We start from the raw sequence: 22114 nt of genomic DNA on the forward strand, positions 1-22114 counted from the left end.
CCAAGCCCTCCCTGGCGCCCGGCGGGGCCGGGGCGCTCCGGATGGGCGCGCCCGGGAGGCTCCGAGGCCGGGAACTCCTGCCCGACCCTGCCCGGGCCCCGGGGCCCGGTGCCACCCTGCAGCCTCGGGCCACGCACCCAATTCACGCACCCGCACAAAAAAACGGGCGCTGTAATCTGCGTTCTGAAATCTGTAACATCCCTGAACACCCAACGCGCTCCTCCTCATTAGCATGTCGGCCCTGCATTTTCCACGCCGCAGTTTCTAAAGTTTCAGCGGAGGACGCCGGGCAAGATAAATCCGTGCTGTCGTTTCTCTCCCTTTCTGTCTCTCCAAATTAAGTTTTGATCTATCAGTTTAAACACTGGCCAGAAAGTTGATTCACTTTCTGTTAGGATTTCGGGTTAAACCGGGGGCTCCTCCAGTGTCTTTAAGCTTTTGAGCTGTGTAAATGAACTGCAGTGTCACATAATCGATGGGGAAAACTCAGCTGTCACAGATACGAAAGCAGCCTCCTGCCACAGCAATAACGTGATTTGGCATTTCAAAGTTTGGAAACGTGCTGTCTGCGCGTCCGGGGCTCGGGGAGGAAGAGGGACGGGGGCGATGCGCCAGGGTGGGAGGGGGGGCAGCCCCAGCCACGGTGGCCCCCGGCAGCCCCGAGTGCCGGCGCCCCGCACCGCGGCACCCGCTGCCGCTCCCTCCCCTCCCGACACACGCTGCGAAAGTTGTTTCCCAACTTTGGCGTTAGGGGAGGGTTGACCCAGAACAAATCTCGGTGTCTCGGTGGCCTTTCCAAAGCGGCCGTGCCCCCCCGCCCCGAGCCTGCGGGACGTGCCCATCTGGAGCACGCACCGTGAGAGCAACTGTGCCGCGTACAGCCACCGCGGCCATCAGTCACTAAAAGCCACACGCTTCAGTGGGCCGGGGATAAAACGAAGTCCTGGTGACGCCTGGTTAAACCACTGACCCTCTTGCGAGGGCTGGAGAAGGGGGAAAGCGGCCCCCTCCCCTCAAACGCGGCTTTGGGGGGCTTGGCGCCGGGCTCCGCAGGGCCATCCCCGCAGAGGCCGTGCCCCAAAGGGGACCCAGCGCTGGCAGTTCGGGGTGCCCCAAGGGGGGACGAGGCACGGGGAGGGTTCAGAGCAGTGTCCCCCGCCCGGCCATGCCCCTGGGGGGCAGCGGCAGCTCCCTGGGCGCGGGGCACCCACCGAAATGGTGATTTTCATATGGGCTTGGGTGGAAACACCAACCCGCGGGCGGGGTGTGCTCTGAGCCGCGGGGTGAACACTGCCCTGAGCCCCCTGTCCCTGCTGCACACCCCGATTTGCAGCACACATGCGCAGGAAAACAACTCACACAGCACGTTCAGATGCTTTCTGGAAGGGGGAGGCTTTCGTTTCAAATTAGGAAGCTCTCTCAGATGAGCGATAAACTCCGCTTTTGTCAGGCTGTGGTGCTTGATCATATCTTTGTGGTTTTGTCCTCATCAGAAAGGGCCCCGGAGGCTCAATCAAAGAACAGCATCTCAGATAGTTTGATTTGACATAAGGAAACTTTGCATTTGTAATATTATAAGACTCTAAAAGGGGAAAATGAAACCTCTGTAGCCGAGGCAAGAAGTGTGCATAAATGCCACTACGTTTCAATCCTCAATTGGATATAATTTAAGTCCTCTCCGGCTTACAGTAATATACTCTCCAACCTTGAGGCTATCCAAAAGGGGGGATTTAATGAGGCCGAGTTTATACACTTATATAATTTAGGGGTTTCGCTGTAGCTGTAAAATGACAATTGGTACATGTGTAGTGCAAAAGAGCTGAAATCCCATCCAGGGACCAAGTTGGTTATTTCTGAAAGAGCTGTCATTTCCAGCAGGGGGGCACAATGAGAAGGCCGGGAGCAATGGAGCTCTGATCTCCACCAAGGAGAGATAACCACCTGATTAAAATGGGGCTCTTGTTCCCCCGTTACTCGATCGTCGTGTGAACTTACCTTATTTACAATTATAGGCAATGAGTGAGTGGCCCGGATTGTAATACACCTATAGCTTTGGGTTTACTCCTCCCTTTGTTATCGAGACCATCTCCTGGACAGATTTCTGGACCACTCATAGCGTGTGAGCACGGAAGGAGGGAGGGGATGTGGCGTCCCGCGCCCTGCGGGGCCAGCGCAGCGCCCTCACCCTCCCGCACGGCCCCGCTGGGGGGAGGCCGGGCCCAGCAGAACCAGCCTGCCCAAATCTGGATGTTTACAGCGCGCAGGGGCGTGTGAACACCCCCAGAAAACAGAGGGACCCGGCGTTAGCTGAAGGACTATTCTGTAGCGCACATCTGGTGTTTGCTCACTCTGCAGGTGAAGCAGGCACCCGCTTCTCGGGTCACTCTGAGCCCAGGTGTGCACCGAGGGCTCCAGACAACGATGCACCTCTGCGCGGAAATTTACCGCACTTTGTTCTCCATTTTAATATGAAATGGTGCCGTGTTTGCCAGATTATTATCCCGCTATTGCTTGTGCATTTGTCTCTTATGTCTAGTGCCTGTCATTACACAAAGCGTTTTGAAGAGCTAATTTCAAAAGACAGAAAGTCTACACTTACTATAAAAGTCATTAAATTAGCATGACAAGCATAAAGTTCCTAGGTTATAATTTGGTTATAGATCTGAAATCTTCCCTGCTTTCTCTCTCCACTTGAAGGATGAAGGCTGAAGCGAGGCACCGACTCGAAGTTAGGACAATTGTGCTGTTTGGCGGAGAAATAGGGAAGAGATGTGGGCTCCAACACCACCTTTTTGGCAGAGCAGTGGGTGACAAGAAAGAGTTCTGGTTTTCTCTCACGTCTCCCAGCAGCCAGAGAAAGGTGTGGTCAGACTGTCTTCTACTACAACAGGTGGGAGCAAAAAAAAAAAAAAAAAAAAAAAAAAAAGAAAAGAGAAAAAAAACCCTCGATGCTTTTCTCGTCGATTAAAACGTTGCTGGAATAGCAGGACGCGTGCCTTTTATATCCCGCTAAATGCTAAGATGGGAAGATGTGTTATAAAAGCAGCCATTGGCTGTTTCCCCTAAGGCTGCAACATCCCCTTCATTTTAATCGCTTCTTGGTTTCGGAAGAAAGCTGTGGAGAGGAGGGGGAGCGCTCCTTCCCCAGCTCGCCGTGCATCCGCGGGGGCTGCAGGAAGCCCCGGCGCTGCCAGGACCGGCAGCGGGGAGCGCCCGCTCTGCCCGGCCCGGCCGGGCATCCTCTCCCTCACACGCTGCATTTCGACAACGAGAAAATTAGAGAAGGGCCGGGGCATTCAAACGCGGTGCTTACAGAAGAGGCTGCCCTGGTAGTTATTTAGTCTAAAAATCTGCTGTCAACTTTTTTTTTCTTTTTTTTTTCTTTTTTTTTTTTTTTTTTTTTCCGCCAGGATCAGCGAGGTGCGTTTCCTTGCGCCGATTCGTTTGCTTTTAACCAGGCATGCTGCGAATTGTGGAAGCTTTCCATTTACCTTTTCTTCTTTAAGCGTTTTAATTATCATCACTGACCTGTTGGGCATACCTACAGTATCAATGTCCCTTTTACATCGCTGCCTTCCCTTTCTCTGCGTGTTTCTGCTATTTAACACTTGCTACCTTTGCCATTAGAGTCCTAGAGTGACCCCCATGGGTATCTTTGAAAGAAAGACCCTCTGCATTCCAACACTGCCTCCTTACCCAAGTAATAGCAAAGGGACCATTCAGACACATGGACCACACTGAAGCATTAATTAGGCTGATGAAATCCATAGAAATGTATGGATTCAGCATAATCGAGTTTCTTCTGCTGACTATAGTTAAGGAATACGTGAGCAGCTGGGAGAATAGAAAGTACTGTTAGGGTGAAGTCATGCATGTAATTGAGTATATTTAACATAACCATTTTAATGATCGGTGATTAAAAGTGCATCTACTTAAATTGTATACCTCTGCAATTTGTCCATATCAACTTTAGAGCACACACAAAGAAAAGGTCGTCATATAAATTTATAAACAAGATCCCTTCCTGGCTACACATGACTCGAGCTGGAATGATAACTCAGCAGCAGCGAGGGGGGAAAGGCCTTTCGCGAGAAAATAGCTACGCCAGTGCGATATTAATTAATCACTGGTTTGGCCCCCTTGCTCTCTTGTGCAGTCACAGTATTAGAAGTGCATAATAAGTGAGTTTTCTTTTCATCCGTAATTATTTATAACAATCAGATCACTCAGGAAAAAAAAAATCCCTGGGATTCTTTCCCATATTAAAGGAGTATCTTTTCCCTCGCTTGACAATAGTGTGTGTGTGTGCATATACATATAATCAAATAAAATATTTGGCTTTTTTTTTTTTTTTTTTTTTTTATCCGCAAAAACATTGCCAGAGATCCAGCAAAGAAAGAATAAATGATTAAACTTCTCCTGACTCGAAACTTGCATGAGGAGAGGTTAAGAACTGGAAACACGGGCAGTTTGGGGGAGCCGCAGTTGATGGGCACGGCCGTGTCTCCTCGCAGGAGACCCCTGAGAGTGGGAAATTAGCAGTCGAAATCTGCTAGTGGGTCCTGGATCCCACAAAGCCCACGCGTAGGGAAGGCTGAGTGTCTCTCTCTCGCCTATTCAATCTGCCCAGGCTGGTTGCAGCGAATAAATAGAGTCATTGTGGAGCCCATACACAAACCGACCCGGCTCCCTCCCCCAGCCCTCCTCGCCCTCCCCCCGTCCCTTTATGCTTAAACGCACACAAATCTGCGGCCGCTTTGCGCTGAGAGGAGCCCGAACTTTTCTTCCCTCCACTGTACAGCGCCTGTGGGAAAGGTTTATTCACACGTATGGGATATGTACTGATGTGGGAGAGACGGGGGTTCACGCTGGGTGAGGGCAAACAGGAGCCCGCCAGGAGCGGGACCCATCCCGCCCTCGCTGCCTGTCCCCGCGGAAGATAACGGTTCAAAGTGGCCAGATGCATTAAACAGCCACAAAAGGGGCCGGCAGCCACGGGGGGCGGGGGGCCGCGGGGAGATCCACTTAAGTTTCTGGTGGAAAACTTAAATGCTGCCGTCTCTCCCTCTCCCAGCGTCGCTGCAAGGTGAAATCCATTTGGCCTCGTCTCTCCCAAGCGGGCGCAGCCCGGCGGGGCGGGCGGCAGCCCCGCGCCCGGGGAACTCGCTCCGTGCAAGAGAATTCGCAGCCTTGAAAGCATATTTTTCTTCCAGCTATGGTGGCACTTAGATGATAATGTAGGCAATGAAACTGGGGAGATTTATATCTTTTGGAAAGTAGGACGAGCCAGATGGTAATAGCGTCATTAACAAACAAACTTAGGATCTGCAAGTGAAGCTTGAAATTGGGAAAGAGATCTGGAGAACAAAAGGAGCTGCTGTTGAGGGGGGGAAAAAAAGAGTCCCTCTTCTGCCGGCCAAATCTAAGAGCACATTCTGGAGGGGCTGCTCCTGCCCAGCACTAGATAATAAACGACGGCTTTTTCCTCCCCTGTTGTGACTGAGAAAGGACAGAGAAAACTTTTGCAATAGGCAAATGTGGCATTTATTTATGTGTAACCCTTTGTAGTCTCAAGTGTCCCAAATGGGCCTTTAATTCAAATCCCTAGTTTGATACGGAGGGATCGCTTCTCCCAAGTTTATTTTAAAGAAACAAAGCGCCGCTTGTGGAAGTTGAAGGGCCAAAAGTTCAGTAATTATTTTTTTGAATTAATAGTAACGAATAAATATTAAAGGTTAAACGTTATTTGCTGTGAGAGTGGAAAACTCTGAGGGATTTATTGTGTCTTCGAGTCTTTTTTTTTTTTTTTTTTTTTTTTTAACCCCCTCAAAACCCGCTCACTCTTTGCTAGAAGGCACCAACACAACAGGGCCGAGGGTCCCGGAGCAGGGCCGGGATGCGGGACGTTCGGATGGTGGAGCGGGGAGGGCTTCTCCCCTGCATCACCCTTCGGATTTGCTCTCCAAACCCATCCCGGGAGGTTCTCGATGCCTTTAGCACAGATTTACCCAGCTGAGGTCCGTAAACACCGGAGACCCACCAGTTTCAGCAGGAGACAGGGGCTGTGCGCCTCCTCAATTTTAACCAGTGTGTTCCCAAATGCCACAGAAATGTTTGGAGGTCTTTAGAAGATCCCCTTATCTCCTTTCCAAAGTTGATGGATATTAGATGATTAATGATTTAAAAGATGCCTGTTAACAGCCCCAAGTTGAGAGACATGGACCCACGCTCTAAAGTAAAAACCTAACGTGTTTTTTTCCCTTTTTTTTTTTTTTTTTTTTTTTTTTTATTTTTTTTTTTAATGTGCCGGAGATCTTTAAAAGCCCCGAGGACTTACCCTTAAGGCATTATTCAAAGAAAAAAAACCTGAGACTGGCGGTTCGTCACAGGCAATTGTAAAGGGTTTCAAAGGACCGATCAAACGAGTTGGAGAGTAATCTACATTAAAGTCCGGATGGCAGTGTTACAACATGCACCTGCAGGGTATTTGCTATCCGTGCCCCTTACAGAGCTACAAATCACCATTAAAGAAAGCTGCTTAAGCTTCCTCCGCGCTTCTAGAAAGACTTACTCGGGCTCCTTCACTTTGATATTTATACATCTTGTTATTGATAAGTGTGGGGCTGTTCAGCGCTCCCTTCCCCCTCCCGGACTGTCCCCGGGCACTTTCGCACCAGCCCCTCCCCGCCCGCACTGCTCCAGGCGGGTTGAACACCCGGCCCGGCCCCACGAACGACACGCGTGGGCACGGGCTTATCCCGCTCTCCCTGCGATGCGCCGGCTCCGGGAAAACTTTGGGTTTATTTTCCTTGTGTAGCTCCCCCAGGCTCTGTCTCCAAGGCGACCGGGGCAGCCCCGGCAGCATCGGCACGCGGGATGTCCCGGCGGATTTTCTCCCGGTTGCGGGAGGCGCAGCCATGGGAATGAGCTCATGGCGGGGGAGTGGCGGCGGCGCGGGCCGCCCCCGGCCCGGCCCGCCCGGCCCGCGGGTCCCGCTCTTCTCCCCAGGGCCTTTGGGGGATCCTCGCAGCCCCGGCCCCGCAGAGCCCCGCAGCGGGCACAGTTAACCCTTGGCACGCCGCGGCTGCCGGTCGGAACAGCCCTGGCGACCCCCGCTGCCCCCTGCGCCCCCTCTGCTCCCATGGGCAGAATTCAGTGGGCTCGGTGCTCCCCCCGCCAGGTGATGTCAGCGGGGAAAAGTAAAGTTGTAAGACAAACAAACAAGCAGGGAAAGCTTGGGGGGGAAAAAAATCAAGATTTTTCTACCCACTCGAGGCGAAAAAGCTCAAAGGTCAATAGGGATTCATCAACAGCTTCCCACGGCTGCAGACACGGCGAGTCGTTCAACTTGGAATTCTTTTCGGGTAATTTTAGTGATCGGGTCTGGGTTTTCAGTACTTCCCTCGAGTGGGCTCTTGCAAACGAACAAAACCCCACCCGTGGCAGGTGCGAGGCTGCCGTGCCCACGGTGCTGGTGCCCCGCTGAGGGCCCGGCCGAGCGGGCGGGGTGCCGGGGCCCCGGGCACCCCCGGGGCAGCACCGGGACCCGCACCGCCGTGACCCGGTGGCTCCTGGTGCCGGCAGCTGGGGGAGCACACCGGGAGGGAGCAGAAACGAGCTCCGCTGAGCCGGAGGCACAAGAGGATTCAGTCGGTTTGTCAAAAATCAACTAATTAAAAATCCCGCACAAAAGTAGGGGACAACATCCCGAATTGGGTTTACCTGCCTCAGCTCTTGACAGCCCTGGCAGCGAGCGGAGGGCCGGCACCCACGGCCCTGCAGGGTCCCCTTACTCCCCCCAGGCCGAGGACGGGGCTTTCATTGTTGGGGCCGGGGGGAGCTGGGACGGGGCGGGGGCCCAGCAGCAAAAGTTCGCCAAATCAACTCCTCTCCGCGGAACTGTCCTCGGAGGGGCGGCGGTGAGGAGGGGACAGGGACACGCCGCCCCGGCCGGCCCATCGCGGGCAGGGCGCCTCCAGCGCAAGGGAAAAACCCGCGGGGCAGCTCCGGGCCCGGAAAGCGGAGCGCACCGGGGTGCGCCCCCCGCGCCAGAAATCGCCCAAATTCTGCCTTGGAGCCCTGGCCCCGCAGCCGGGAAAGGCTCGCTGCTGCTGCCAGGGGGGAGCGGCAGGGTTTGGGTCAGCCGGGCCGGGCAGGGGGGCCGGGGCAGGAGCACCCCAGGACAGAGGGTGGCACATCGCGGAGCACCCCCCGGCGCTGGCAGCCCTGACGCGTCTCCTGCCACATAACGGCGAGCGCAACTTGCAGTCGCCTCTGAACTGTTGCAAAACAAGCCCCGGTACGCTCGCAGGGCTGGCGAGAAGGAGGCAAAGCGCAGCGCCGAGAGCCCCGAGCCCCCCGGCACCCCCCGGGCCGCAGCTGATGGGGGGGCCCGGGGCGAGCGGGGGCGAGCGCTCCCTGGGCCAAGCGCTAATTTGGTGTGTACGCTTAAGGCGGCCATCTGAGGGCTGGGTAGCAACGAGGGGAAAGGGGTGTATTCGCGACTGGAAGATTTAGGTTGTTGCTAGGATGTGAGAACAAAAAATCTTCAATAAGTCGGGGAGGGGGGAGGACGGGGCAGAGGGGGAGGAAGGGGGGTTACAAGGTTTGTCACAGGGAAAAGTGCAGACATCTGCTGGAACTTCCATATCTAAGCTGTTCATTTACAGGAGCCAACTTCTGAAATCTCCACAATTAGATCTGCATTGTTCTTTCTCAACAACACTGGCTAGAAAGAAAAGGTCTTCTCTGTCGGGGCCAATCCAACGAAGCGTTTGACGTTATTAAATAATAAAGCGATTGTGATTTACATTGTTGTTCAGAAAAAGGGCCAATTATCCACTGTTATGTTGCCATAAAGATCATATTAACTCGAATTAGTAATCAAACAATATGCTAGCGTTAAAAGTATAGAGAGGACAACGCGACCGGTCTTGTTGCATCCTCACTTTTTCTTGTAAGACCAGAAGCATAAATACACTTGAAAGAGGAGCAGAAACTTCATCCTTAACGAAGAAAAAGCAAAAGAAGTACCAGCGTTTGTGATTAATGGTCCTCTGTGTTGACTGTTTTCAATTCATTCAAAGCCACCCAAATCTCATATTGATTTTTCTGTTTACAAATTAATTCTTCTTTCGAATACCACGGGAAATGTTTCACCGTACTCCGAGAACCAGAGGGATCTTTTTATGTAAAGTCTTTTAGGATTTTGATTTGGGGGTGCTTTTTGTTTGTTTTTCATTTTGTTTTGAGTTTGGGATTTTTTTTTTTCAGAGTAACGTTTTCTAAAGGCGTTTAAGTTCCAAGCAAAGACGAACCTCACCACCACCAAAACGCACACCCAGCCGCATCCCTGCACTCCAGCAAATTTCCTCAGCCGTAATCAAATAATTATTTTTATTAAAGCAGTTATTAGGTTTATAACTCATTTGCCACTTAAATTTGTGCAACCAACCAAGGCGATCTAAATAGGTTTGAGTTGCCCCTCGGGTCCAGGATGTAAGCGGTAAGAAGGAGGATTAATTATGGGTGTGTGCAGCAGGAGGACACAAAGGCTGTCCGGTGCGCGGGGAGCGGCGGGGCGCAGCCCCTTCCCCGGGCGGGGCCGGGCACCCCGCGGCCCCGGCAGGGACCCGCGCCCGGCAGGGCTCGGCTGCGTTTGGCACTGAGCCGCCACCGGGCCGGGGCCGGGGCTGGGGAGATACAACTTGTTGGCAGTGAATAAAGCGCTGCCAGGGGATGATGCTCCAGCGCGTTTGGAACGTCCCGAACAAAGTGCAGACGAGACTTAATTTTCAGGACTATCGATATGATACGATATGATCGATACGATCTGATGATACAGGGGCATCGATCTCTTGTCTCCTATGTGGACAAGGTCCATTCTTTGTGCGCGGGCTGACAGGAGCTGCCCCTGCTCCGAGCGCCCACCGGCACCTGCCTGGCGGCTCTAATGTCATTTGTCGCCAACACGTTTCGTTATCGGCCGGGGGTGGGGGCTGCTCGGAGCTCAGGTAATAACCGGGCAGCTGTCAGCTGCTCCCGTTTAGCACTGCTCAGGCAAGGATGGCTTTGCCAAACTGTTCCAGGAGCTGATGCTATTTGTTATCACGATTAGGGGGGAAAAAAAGAACATTCACAGTAACATGGGTTTCTATAAGCAAACGCAGAGCAATTTTCCTCAGCGCAATGCATCAGCAAGTATATCCAAAAGAGCTTAATCTACTTCTCGCAGGTTAGGTGCAGGAGGAATCAGCATGCTCCGGGATGCCATGAAAATCCCGGCTCATTGGCTTGGCCGCGATAGGACGAGGCACATCAAATCGAGGCGGAGAGGGACAGAATCAATCAGTCCTCTTGGCTGACGAGTGAGCCCTCACTCTGGAAATAATTTCGAATAAAACTTGTGTAACCAAGTGTAACCTAGCTTACTCTGAGCAAACCGGTGAGAGGGTAAAAAAAAAAAAAAGTTTAAAAAAATTACGGAAAGAAGCCAAAAAAAATCAATCTAGACCGAATTAATAGGAGTGCAAAGTTTTGATCCATGTATAGGGATAATATATTAAGCCAAAAAGGAGACAGGTTATCTCTAAACAGGATTAAAATGCGTTCGTGTATAGGATTAGACCATCTCATCCATTTAAAAACAGTGTCTCTCCTTCTCTCCACAACACTTTATTATATATTTAAAAAAATAAAAAAAAAATTAAAAAAACATAAAACAAAAACCCCCAAACTTTCCCGTTAGAAGCACTTGGGGTAAGCATTTTATTAATCGAGAGCCTTTTTTTTTTTTTTTTTTTTTTTTCTTTTCTTGCAATCAAATGCAACTGATGGCCCTGAATAAGCCGCCTTGTTAGGAAACGGGCCATTTTTTAAAACCTGTGATCAAAACAGACCTGTCTTCAGAGAGAGCACAGCAGATTTAAATGTTGGTCAAAAGGAGTCACAACTGTTCATTAAAAGCAAACCCTAACTAGTGCTAATGTATAGCCATTTTGTGAGCTCAGGACTGTGGAAAGAGGCGAAAAAAAGTCTGAGAGTGTGAGCTGATGCCGTGCTGGCTGGCAGTGTGTGGTCTATTGTAGGGAATGTGCTTTTTCCACTGAACAGAGAGCCCCCCTCTTTTATTCCCCAGCTCTACTGCACCTGCACTGGATCAGGGAGCTACTGCCATTCACCACATCAACAGAGAAGACATCTCTGACAGCACTCAATTCATTACATTTCTTCCTGCTTTTCAAACCAACGCACAAAAAAAAAAAAAAAAAAAAAAAAAAAAAAAAAAAAAAAAGTATTGCCAATCAGTGCCTGGGGGGCAGGGAAGAAATCTTACAATACTTTATATTCGCCGCTCATTTTGGATTTCATTAGTCAGAAAACTCACTTCTCAGCCAGTTACAACTTTACTCTTTCTTTCTTTCTTTCTTTCTTTCTTTCTTTCTTTCTTTCTTTCTTTCTTTCTTTCTTTCTTTCTTTCTTTCTTTCTTTCTTTCTTTCTTTCTTTCTTTCTTTCTTTCTTTCTTTCTTTCTTTCTTTCTTTCTTTCTTTCTTTCTTTCTTTCTTTCTTTCTTTCTTTCTTTCTTTCTTTCTTTCTTTCTTTCTTTCTTTCTTTCTTTCTTTCTTTCTTTCTTTCTTTCTTTCTTTCTCTCTTTCTTTCTCTCTTTCTCTCTTTCTTTCTCTCTTTCTCTCTTTCTCTCTTTCTCTCTCTCTTTCTTTCTCTCTTTCTTTCTCTCTTTCTCTCTTTCTCTCTTTCTCTCTTTCTCTCTTTCTCTCTCTCTCTTCTCTCTTTCTTTCTCTCTTTCTTTCTTTCTCTCTTTCTCTTTTTCTCTCTTTCTCTCTTTCTCTCTTTCTTTCTCTCTTTCTCTTTCTCTCTTTCTCTCTCTCTCTTTCTCTTTCTCTTTCTCTTTCTCTCTTTCTCTCTCTCTCTTTCTCTCTCTTTCTCTCTTCCTCTCTTTCTCTCTTTCTCTCTTTCTCTCTCTTTCTCTCTTTTTCTCTTTCTCTCTTTCTTTTTTTCTCTTTTTCTCGCTCTCTCTTTCTATCTCTCTTTCTTTCTCTCTCCCTCTCTCTTTCCTTATTCCCTTTTCCTCCTTCCCCTCCCCGCTCAGGGGCTGCTGGAGGGGAGCTGGGCCGGTACCCGCCTCCGCTGCCCGGCCGGGGCAGTTCCAGGCCGGGGCTCCGCGGCCCCGGGAGCGGAGACGGGCCGGTGGCGGGGCTCCCCAGGAGAGGGTTTATTCATAATTCATGGCAGCAGAGCAGCTCTCCGGAGACGGGCAGGAAGAGACGGCCCAAGAGCCCCAAGTGTCCCGCAGCACTTGCGGGGGCCGCGGGTGTGGCCGGGGGTGTCCGCGCAGGGCGGCGGGGCCGGCGCCGCTGCGGGAGGGGACTCGCCGGCCCCCACAGCCCGTGCAGAAAGTTGTGATCGGCCAAACTCCTCGAAAGGGACTCCAGGGAATTTAGGGGTAGCTTGGTTTCTTCATGAACCGTTTTTCAGAAGCATTTGCAAGCGAAAGAAACCGAGCCAAGGGGTTTAGATTCAGGTATTTGATCTCGCCGGACCTAGACATCTAATTAGAGTGGTCTCAGCGATTTAAATGGTCTTAATTCACATTTTGCCCGCTCAGATCCCTTGGCCCTCCACCGCTGGGATGCTGTCTTTTCCAAAATTCTAAACAAAAGTATTTCTATTTGAAACAAACAAACAAACGATTTCTGTATTTCCCCCTTTTCTGGCCCATTTTCCTCCATCGCGAGCAAAACCAAAAGCAAATTCCTGGGTATTTTTTTCGCAGACGCTGGCAAAGAATAACACCCCCTCTTTGGGATCTTAACAGAAATAAATCACAAGGAGCTCTTGCCTACCTGAAAAGTAGGAGGAAATCCGGCTGTCTGGTTTCGGGTGTAAAGTGTGTATCGATAAGGAAGACACAGCCGACTCAGAAACGGGACCAAATTAATCTATGGGTTTCTTTACATCAACCCCTGTTCGGATGTGTGCTTTGGAAATATCGATTCATCGCGACAGGAAAGTCGCAACTACTGTGTGTGCATAACGTGGGGAGGACACGGAGCGAGAACCCGCAGCAAGGCAAAGCCCACTCACGGCAGAGCCAGATTGCTTTTTAAGCTAAAACTAATAATTTCATAACTGATTCACATTCAATCTGGCGCCGATGACGTCACGGGGTATTAGCATACGAGGAGGGATGAAGCCAGTGTGGCTGGAGTTGATAAGGTGCCTCCTGAGGAATTCGCTGCTTGTTTTAATACATTAATTATTTCTCTGTCTTCCTCAACTTCTGCAATTTGTAAGAGCTTAAAGGAACCATCACTCCCGGCGATGCCAGAAGGACAGGCTGGAGAGCTCCTCCCGTGGCAGCGGGGCCCGGCAGCCGGGGCAGCGTGGGGCTGAGCCCCAGCCCAGCTCCGGAGCCCGGCCCGGCCGCCCCGCAGAGCGCTGCGGGACTCGGTTCTAATTAAGCCGGCTCCGGCCCCGGGCGTCCCTGCCCGCTCGAGTGAGGTCTGCTCGCTCGGACCGGCCGCCCCGGCGCTGGGAGCTCCCCGCAGGACCGGGGGCGGCTGTGCAGGATCAAACCTGGAACGCGTGTGAGTTGTGAGTGTGCGTGAGGGTGAGCTGGTGTGCCAAGACAGCCCTTCCTCGCCTTCCCGCTAGAAAGCGTCTGCAGAGGCCCGTGTTTACAGCACCCTGTGGGATCCCCCCCTCTACCCCATCCCCATCCCCATCCCCATCCCCATCCCCATCCCCATCCCCATCCCCATCCCCATCCCCATCCCCTGCCGTTAATCACGATTGCTTGGGAAAGGAAAAAAAAAAAAAAAAAAAAAAGAAAAAGAAAAGAAAAAAAGCGCCCACATTACGTCATCAGCCCTAACTGCTGCGGAGATGATGGGGTCACTGAGGACCCGGGGCGGGGAAGCCCGGGGGGCCGGGCCTCCCCTCCCGTTCCCTGGGGCAGCGGCCTCCTGCCTGGGAGCGGAGGCGCATCCCTGCCGGGCCCGGAGCAGCGCTGTGCCCGCCGCGGGGCTCCGGACAGAGGGACGCTAGGAGGGGACACCACAGGACACAGCCCAGCCCCGTGCCCGGGGGCTGGCAGCTCTCCCCCGGCCTCCCTCTGTCCTCAGAGCTTGTAGGAACCTGCGGCATCGCCGCTGTGGCCCCATCGAGCCCGGCCGGGAAGGGGCCTGCCAGTCCCCCGGCCCGCAGGGTGCCCCTCGGGGCTGTCCCCATCTCGGGGACCCTCCCGAGCTGCGGCCACCGCGTCCTCCACAGAGGCAACTGCCTTGGAACAACCGCTCTGAGATCTGAATCTGAAACACTTGGAGGAAGGAGGGAGGGAGAGGGGCTTTCACCAGGCTGTGGGGGGACGGATAGGGACGGGCACAAAGCACAAACAAAACACAGAGAAATCCTACAAGAATTAAATTTAAAAGGGATAAACTAAAAAAAAATCCAAACAAAACAAAAAACCCCAAAACATAAAGACACGCTGTACAAGCCCTCGCCCACATGGCAGAGGTCCTGCGAGGCAGCACGCTGCGCCAGCGGATGAGCCAGAGACAAACTCCTGCAGAAACTTCTCCGGCCCGGCCCCCTCCGTTCCCCGCGGGCGCTGCAGCGAGGACCCCCCGCCCGCGGGCTTCCCCCCGCTCCTGCCGGCGGGGCTGCAGCGGCCCCGGCTTCTCCTGCGGGACAGCCGGGCCCGCAGCCGCACCACACCGACCGGGAAGGGCCGTCTGTGCTCTCCTCCAACACTGCTAAATTGTAATGAAAAATCGCAGCTCGTTTCGGCGCGCCCCCTCCCCCTGTACGCACAGGCGCACACGGATACAAACACACGCACACGGTCACACTCAGTGACACACAGTCACACTCAGTGACACACAGTCACACACAGTGACAGTCACACTCAGCCACACTCAGCCACACTCTCACACGCGGCTCAGCCACAGCAAACCCCCTGCGAGCTCCCAAGCAAAGCTCCAAAAGCATCCCGCCAGCTCCGGGGTTTCGCTTTGTCCCTCCCGCCCGCACCTGCCGGCGCAGAGGCTCCGCCGGGCCCGGCGCGGCCCCGCAGCGCTGCCGGTCCCCGGGCAGGGCTGGCCGGGCCCCGGCGGGCCGAGCTCGCCCTCCCGCTCCGGCACAGCCAAACGCGCCGCTCCGGGAATTTCCACCCCGGGCTCCTTTTCTTTCCAGCTCGCGAATGAACCGGCCCCCACACTCACTGTAACGCTGTGCGTCCTCGCCAAGTGAATTGATTCCTCAAAAGCAAAATAGTACCAAACTCTCGCAATTCCCCGTGCCATCGTCAGAAAAACTGGTTTTAATTACCAAAACTAAAATAGCGGCGGTGCTAACTAGCAGGCGATCAAACCGCAATCAAACTTAAATCTCTGAGCAGTTAGCTATAAACTGTCAGCAATTGAAAAGTAAACCTGGTGCACACAAAGGCTCTGTTTAATTTTCTTGTTGTAATGGCTCTAAATGAGGACCCCATCACTATGCAGTTAAGCGGTGTTGCTTGTCCCCCTGAGGCGCTGATCAGTTCTTTTTAATGTGAGAAAACTGGCAGCTCGGAGCCCGTCAATGGAGCTCCCACAACAAAAGTCCTGAAAAGCTGAATGAATTGGGTTTGTAATTACTGCTTCCCTCTCCCCCCTTGCAGCTTATCTCTTATTCATTCAACATACATTATTGTCACCTAATCGCACACTCCCAACGTTATTTTGGGGGTTTTTTGCTTTTTTTTTTTTTTTTTTTTTTTTTTTTTTTTTTTTTTTTTTTTTTGGTATCTGCTACCATGGACATGTTTGTTGTAGAAATTAAACAAAATAATCCTCCCTTCTCTCTCCCCTCCTCACCACGATAAATGTTGAAACGACAGTGTCAGGCGAGGCTGACTGGTGTTAAAAACGCAAAGACGAAGGTCTTCTGCCATCAGAATGTCAGCATTTTGCATATACCCTCGGAAACCTCCCAAGCACCGAAGCAGGTTTTACATTTTAGTATTTGAGTTAGATCAGGATTTAAATGACTGAAGTGTATCTAATCACACCTATCAGTAATGGGCCTCTTTCTTTCAGTGCGACCCACATTATATACTACTTAAATTGCTGGACTATCTACTCCTGTTCGGAGGCAGATATCCAGCTCCGCTGCCCGTTGGGGACGAGGAGGAATTAATATCGGGATGAAACATTCTGCTGTGGGGATCACCGTCACCCCTGGTGCTCCCCCTGGCACCAGTGGGCATCTCCAGGAGTCAGAGCGTGGTTTTGGCCGGGGAATGTCTGTCGGTGAGCGGGAGCCGCGGGCTGGAGCCGGGCTGCGAGGCACAGCCTCTCCCCTGATCCCCCACCGCAAGAAGCTGTCGGTTGCAGAAATAAGTACAGCTATTACAACCAAATCTACTAACAGTCTAAATAATTAATTGAACCATTGCTCTTTGACCCTTGGAAAGTCCAGTAGGGACCCGTTTGTAGTAATAATACCCCCGAATGAGCCCTTGTCAAATATTCATTTAGTGGTTAATGTGAGCGATTTCCCCCTGGGACAGTCTGTAATACCAGCTTCCCAGCTTTGGCAAGAAACCCTGCTAATCTACCTCTCCAGTTCCGCAAAATATTTTAACACCCCAGTACTTAAAAAGCCGTAAAAAATCACAGGGGAAACTATAATCTTATCCTTGGGTTCACTTCGGCTCTGTAGAAGGTTAGGGAAACATTACACTGGTGCTCTTGGGCCGAGCATCACTCTGACTATAAAATACACAACAATTCACGAGAGGGAAACCACGGAGAGCCACAAAGATCTTCAATATAAAAATAAAAACATACGCACCAGCTCTGCTGCCATAAAGGAAACATTTCAGCTGCCATAAACGAAAGCCCAGGATAATGGCTTAGGTGTAAATGGCGTTATTGAATGTGTTGAATTTAAAATGAGCAGTGGACAATGGCGTTCCTCCAAGTAACACTTTAAAAATAAAACTGTTCATCTGTACATGTAAAATGCTTTGGTTTATCCTCCCTGAACGGATAAATGGATGGATGGATGGATGGATGGATGGATGGATGGATGGATGGATGGATGGATGGATGGATGGATGTAAGGAATCTGTCCAAGGGATATCAGGTTTCAACCACATATATTCCAAATCGTACTCCGAAATCTAAGCTTAAACAAATTGCCCATATAAAAAGTTGCTGAATTCACTAAGCCTGAATATGTGGCTTAGTGCCTTTTGTTTAGTGGTATTAGCTCGCCTTCTCTATGCGAATTGTAAAAGGACCAACACTTCCAAATACCCCCCTCGAATATTTTAGTTAGCACTTCAAAAAGGGGCCAGGTTTTATTGCTGTTAATTGGCTAAGATTCGCTTTTAAAAATGGAATCGTGATATCGATTGGGCTTTTATTCCTGGTTTTCTTTTCTCAGCGAGGAGAGCGGGAGCGGGGATGTGGGCTCGTTACCACGTGAATAATCCCCAAATGCATTGCAAACGCTCACAGCTCTGAAAAAGAATGTTTTACTCGTTACATTAGCGTAAAAGACACAGAAAAGGTTGAGAATCTGCAAAAATTGTTGGCCTGCCCAGGTACCGCGATGGTGCAGAAAGAAAAGGGACAAAGGGAGCTAACTACAAAACCAGGCAGTGAGCAAATCTCCACGTCTCCTAGTCTGGCAGTGTTAGTTTTCATCTGGACACCAGGCTTCAAGGATGGAGGCCAGAACTGAGATAGGAAATAGCAATACCAAATAAAAGCCACAACCGGCCAGGTAATTCTGTGTGTGTACGTGTGTGCCTGTGCGCGTGTGTGCATTTTACCCAGCCTGCTTCCTCCCCGACCTAAAGCGAAATCCAGTGGCTGACAAGAAATACTGGAGAGAAAAACTCAGCAACTCTTGCCCCGTGCCGGAGTGCCCACTTTGTGCCTTGCTTAAACCAACCACCACACGCTGTCCTTGCCACGTACCACACGCCATTAACAGAAGACGCGACCACTTTGCAACCACAGTACTTCAAATCCCAAATTTCGCACCTTTTTTTCTTTTTGATTATTATCATTATTATCATGATTATCATTATTATTTACACGTCCCTCTCGCGCGTTTCCTAAGGGAAAGCGCAGCCGCTTTAGCAGCATCAAACCCCTCTGGGGCTGCCGCGGGGGCTGCCCAGCCCCGCTGCCCATCGCCCGTGCCCTGCGCGGGGCCTGGCGCCGAGCCCCGTCCTCGGCAGCTGCGAGAGCGAGCGTACAAAGTAAAACTCTACCTGGCACGGACGGTGGATCTCTCCTTCTATATGGCGGGCGCCACCGCTTCTCTTTGGGGCTGAGACCGGCTGCAGAGAGTGTCCGAAACGGGGCTACACCGCGCTGGCAATTTAAGAAATAGGATTCAAGAAAGAGCTGGGATAAAACGTGAAAGTCTCTGGCATTCGACTGTTTTTGTTTGTTTGTTCGGTTTTTTGTTGTCTCTTACCTCTGCCCGGCCAACCCTACCCCCGCCCCCACCTCTCACCTCCTCCTGCGCGGCCCAGGAGCCGGGAGAGGAAAGTTTGGGAAGCGGCGGACAAAGGGAACGGGGAGGGCCGAGCCCGGCAGGCCGGGAGCGCTCGGGTTCCCGGCCGTGGCAGCCCGGTTCCCCTCCTGCCTGCCTGGCGGAGGAGGCACGGCTGGGAAGAAGGAGAAGCGCATTACCCGCCTGTGGAAGCCGGGAGGCCGCGGCAGTGCCCTCGGCCCGCCCGCCGCTCCGCCGGCCCCGCCGGCCCCGGCCCGGCCGCTCCGGGGGCAACAAGTGGCCAAAGGAGCGGCGACAGAGCCCCCGGAGCCCCCCGCGTCCCCGGGAGGGGAGCGAGGGAACCGCGGCCCGGCCTCTCGCTCCGCATTCCCGGTCCCCCCGGAGGAGGCACAGGCACTTATCCCGTTTAAGCTATCGCGCTTTCTCTCTCTCTATACAAACCTATAAAAATATTCATGCATTATATATCTATAGTTATATATTACTGCATTATTTATCGTATTCGGTTGGCTACGATGGTACCTTCTACCGCATGAATTATTTAAAAAACAACTTGCGTTACAAAAATAAATCCAAGACTCAAGCGGAACTTCAGTGTCCATATGTCAAAAATTTATTTATCTCAAACTGTGCATAATGGAGTAAAAACTTAACTTGAATATGTACCTGTTATAAGGATGGTATTAGTTCAAATATATACATGGACTGTCGGCAGACTGATTTCAAATAATACAGAGCCGAATCTTTAAAATACAACTACGGAAAATGAGGAGGAAAAAAAAAAAGAACTCAAAATATCATCACAATAAATTTACAGAAATATTACAAACCATAAGAAAATATTTCAAACACAGTAATTTCAGGCTGGTAATTTTCCTTTTTTTTTTTTCTTTTTTTTTTTTTTTTTTCCTTTTCTTTGAACAGGATGAAGTCTGGAAACAAAAAGTTATTATAAATTAACAAACGGCGTGTGAACTTGCATGGCAATTTTTGCTTTTTAACAAGAAGTAAAAAAAAAAAAAAAAAAAAAAAAAAAAAAAAAAAAATTTAGTACAATCTAAACGTTTGCCCTTATCCAGCAAACCAAGCCCATGGTTCGCAAGTACTCATCCTACCTTTTTAAATCTTTTGTACAATTTCTAAAACAATTTAAATGTCCAAATGCCGTGAAATAATTACCTCTCCTCTCGCAGCTGCTATAAATTCAGCTGCCAAAACCACGATGGTCCAAGAAGACTCTACTTTTTAAAAATAATTGGCAAATTCGCGAGCTTGGTTTTTTTTCTTCTCTCTATATTACCAATGGACATTCTGATTGCCATGTGTCTTTTGATAAATACTGTACAAAAGTTGCCTGCAAATATTAAAACATCTTCCTCTTCGCTCTTTGAGTCTAGCTCTAAATATTATTGGTAAAGACTTTTGCAAACTTTCTGCAAAGTTCCTACCATTTTAACTAGAACTTTTTAAAAGTTTTGTATAGTTGCTTCCCCTCCGAGATCTATACAAGTTCCTTGTCGGTTTAATTTCTGACACCCCCCCTCCCCAAACCCCACCCCCACCCCCCATCCGGAGTTTTTCTCTGTACAAAAATAGTCCAAAAAAAAAAAAAAAGTCCAGAATTTCTAATAAAAGTTTTTTTGTTGTTTGTTTTGTTTAGTTTTCCTTTCCCTCCCCTCCCACCCCCCCCGGCCCCTTTGTCTTACATATGTGATAGAGGGAGTGTGCCATTAATGGCTGTGCCAGGAACAGGTGCACTCTGGTAGTGTTGGGACATATGAAGTCTGCTTGGGGCAGCTGGTTCTGGTACTTCAGCACCTGGTAGATACATGCTGATCATGTCCCGAAGGTCCCCAGCTTGGCAAGGAGCCCTTGAATGAGACGAGGAGGTGACTACGGGGGGACTGGAGCTGGATTCCGTCTTGACCACCGAGCCCATGGAGCCCAGGGCCATGCCCGGGGTCCCTTGCTGGGAGTAGGACATGCTGTAGGTAGGCGATCCGTTCATGTAAGTCTGCGAGCTGGTCATGGAGTTGTACTGCAGGGCGCTCACGTCGTAGCGGTGCATGGGCTGCATCTGCGCCGCGTTGTGCGCGTTCAAGCCCGGGTGCTGCGGGTAGCCGAGCTGCTCTTGCATCATCCCATAGCCTCCGTTGGTCCAGCCGTTCATGTGCGCGTAACTGTCCATCCTCTGGTTCACCCCAGCTCCCAAGGTGGCCCCAACCCCTACCCCAGTCGTCATGGTATTGGTGCCCGGTGCCAGTAAGCCCCCCGGCAACGTGTACTTATCCTTCTTCATGAGGGTCTTGGTTTTCCTCCGGGGTCGGTATTTATAATCCGGGTGCTCCTTCATGTGCAGAGCTCTGAGCCGCTTGGCTTCGTCAATGAAGGGTCTCTTTTCCGCCTCGGATAAAAGTTTCCACTCCGCCCCGAGCCGCTTGCTGATCTCCGAGTTGTGCATCTTCGGGTTCTCCTGGGCCATTTTCCGCCGCTGCCCGCGGGACCACACCATGAACGCGTTCATCGGGCGCTTGACCCGGTCCGGGCTGTTCTTCTGGTTGTTGGCGGCCGAGTTGGAGTTGCCTGTGCCTCCCCCCGAAGTTTGCTGGGGGGCGGGAGGTTTCAGCTCGGTTTCCATCATGTTGTACATTCAAACTACTTTTGCCTGGAACCAGCCTCGAGCAGAGAAACGAGGAGCAGCCGCAGCGGAGTCCCAAGCCGGACTTTTTTTTTTTTTTTCCTAGGGAGGGGTAGGAAAGGGGGGAGGGGGACTCCCCAAAACCACACTTGGATCAAGATCAGGATCTTCCTCTTCGCTGATGGATTAATAATGCTAATAACTGCTATTATTACCGCCGGAGTCTTGATTTTAAAAAACTTCTTCCTCCTTTTTCCCTTTTCTCTGCCTGCCGCTCTCTCTCTCTCTCTCTCTCTCTCTCTCTCCACCTCGGTCTTAAAGAGCCAGCAAACTACTTTACCCCCTTTTGCAAACACACACACTCTCTCTCTCTGCCTTGACAACTCCTGATACTTTTTTGAACAAGTTAATAGACAACCATCCATGTGATGGGGGCTTGTCAGGCAATAAATGCGTTCGCTCCGGCCAATCAGCGCTCGGCGGCTCCGCCACTGAGGACAAGTCTCTTCCCCTGGTTTTGCATGAAACGGGGCGGGGGCTGGGCGCGCCGGGACGGCTCGGCGGGGAGGCGGGCCCGGGGGCGGCCCGGGCGGCCACTGGGAACCTTTGTATCTCCCCTTCCAGCAACAGGTCACACACGCCTTTTGGAGGAAGTGGGTAAACAGCATTGTTGCTACGTGGTGGTTTTTTCTCTTTTTTTCTTTTTTTCTTTTTTTTTTTTTTTTTTTTCCTTTAAGTTGGTGTTGGCTTGGGGCTAGGAGAAGCCATGGGGGGAGTGGAGCAGGAACGGCTCCCCCCACCCCTGTGCCGGTGCCCCTCGGGACAGAGGGGCTGCCCGGCTGCGCAGGGCCCTGCGTGTGCCTCGCTCGCCCCGTCCAGGCCGTGCAGTGCCCGTGAGGCGGAGCCCGCAGCCGGCCCTGCCGCTGCCGCCGCGG

General features: G+C 51.2%; 1 protein-coding gene across 1 annotated transcript; it reads right to left on the reverse strand.

Annotated features, from left to right (window-relative positions):
* Nucleotides 1-20236: 20236 nt before the first annotated feature.
* On the reverse strand, nt 20237-21589 carry SOX2 (SRY-box transcription factor 2). Its single transcript, XM_063408676.1, has one exon. The coding sequence runs from the start codon at nt 21189-21191 to the stop codon at nt 20244-20246; it is 948 nt and encodes a 315-aa protein (XP_063264746.1). The 5' UTR covers nt 21192-21589; the 3' UTR covers nt 20237-20243.
* Between the last annotated feature and the right edge of the window lie 525 nt (nt 21590-22114).

This window comes from Prinia subflava, chromosome 11 (genome assembly GCF_021018805.1).
Source record: "Prinia subflava isolate CZ2003 ecotype Zambia chromosome 11, Cam_Psub_1.2, whole genome shotgun sequence".
In the NCBI taxonomy this organism is placed as follows: Eukaryota; Metazoa; Chordata; class Aves; order Passeriformes; family Cisticolidae; genus Prinia; species Prinia subflava.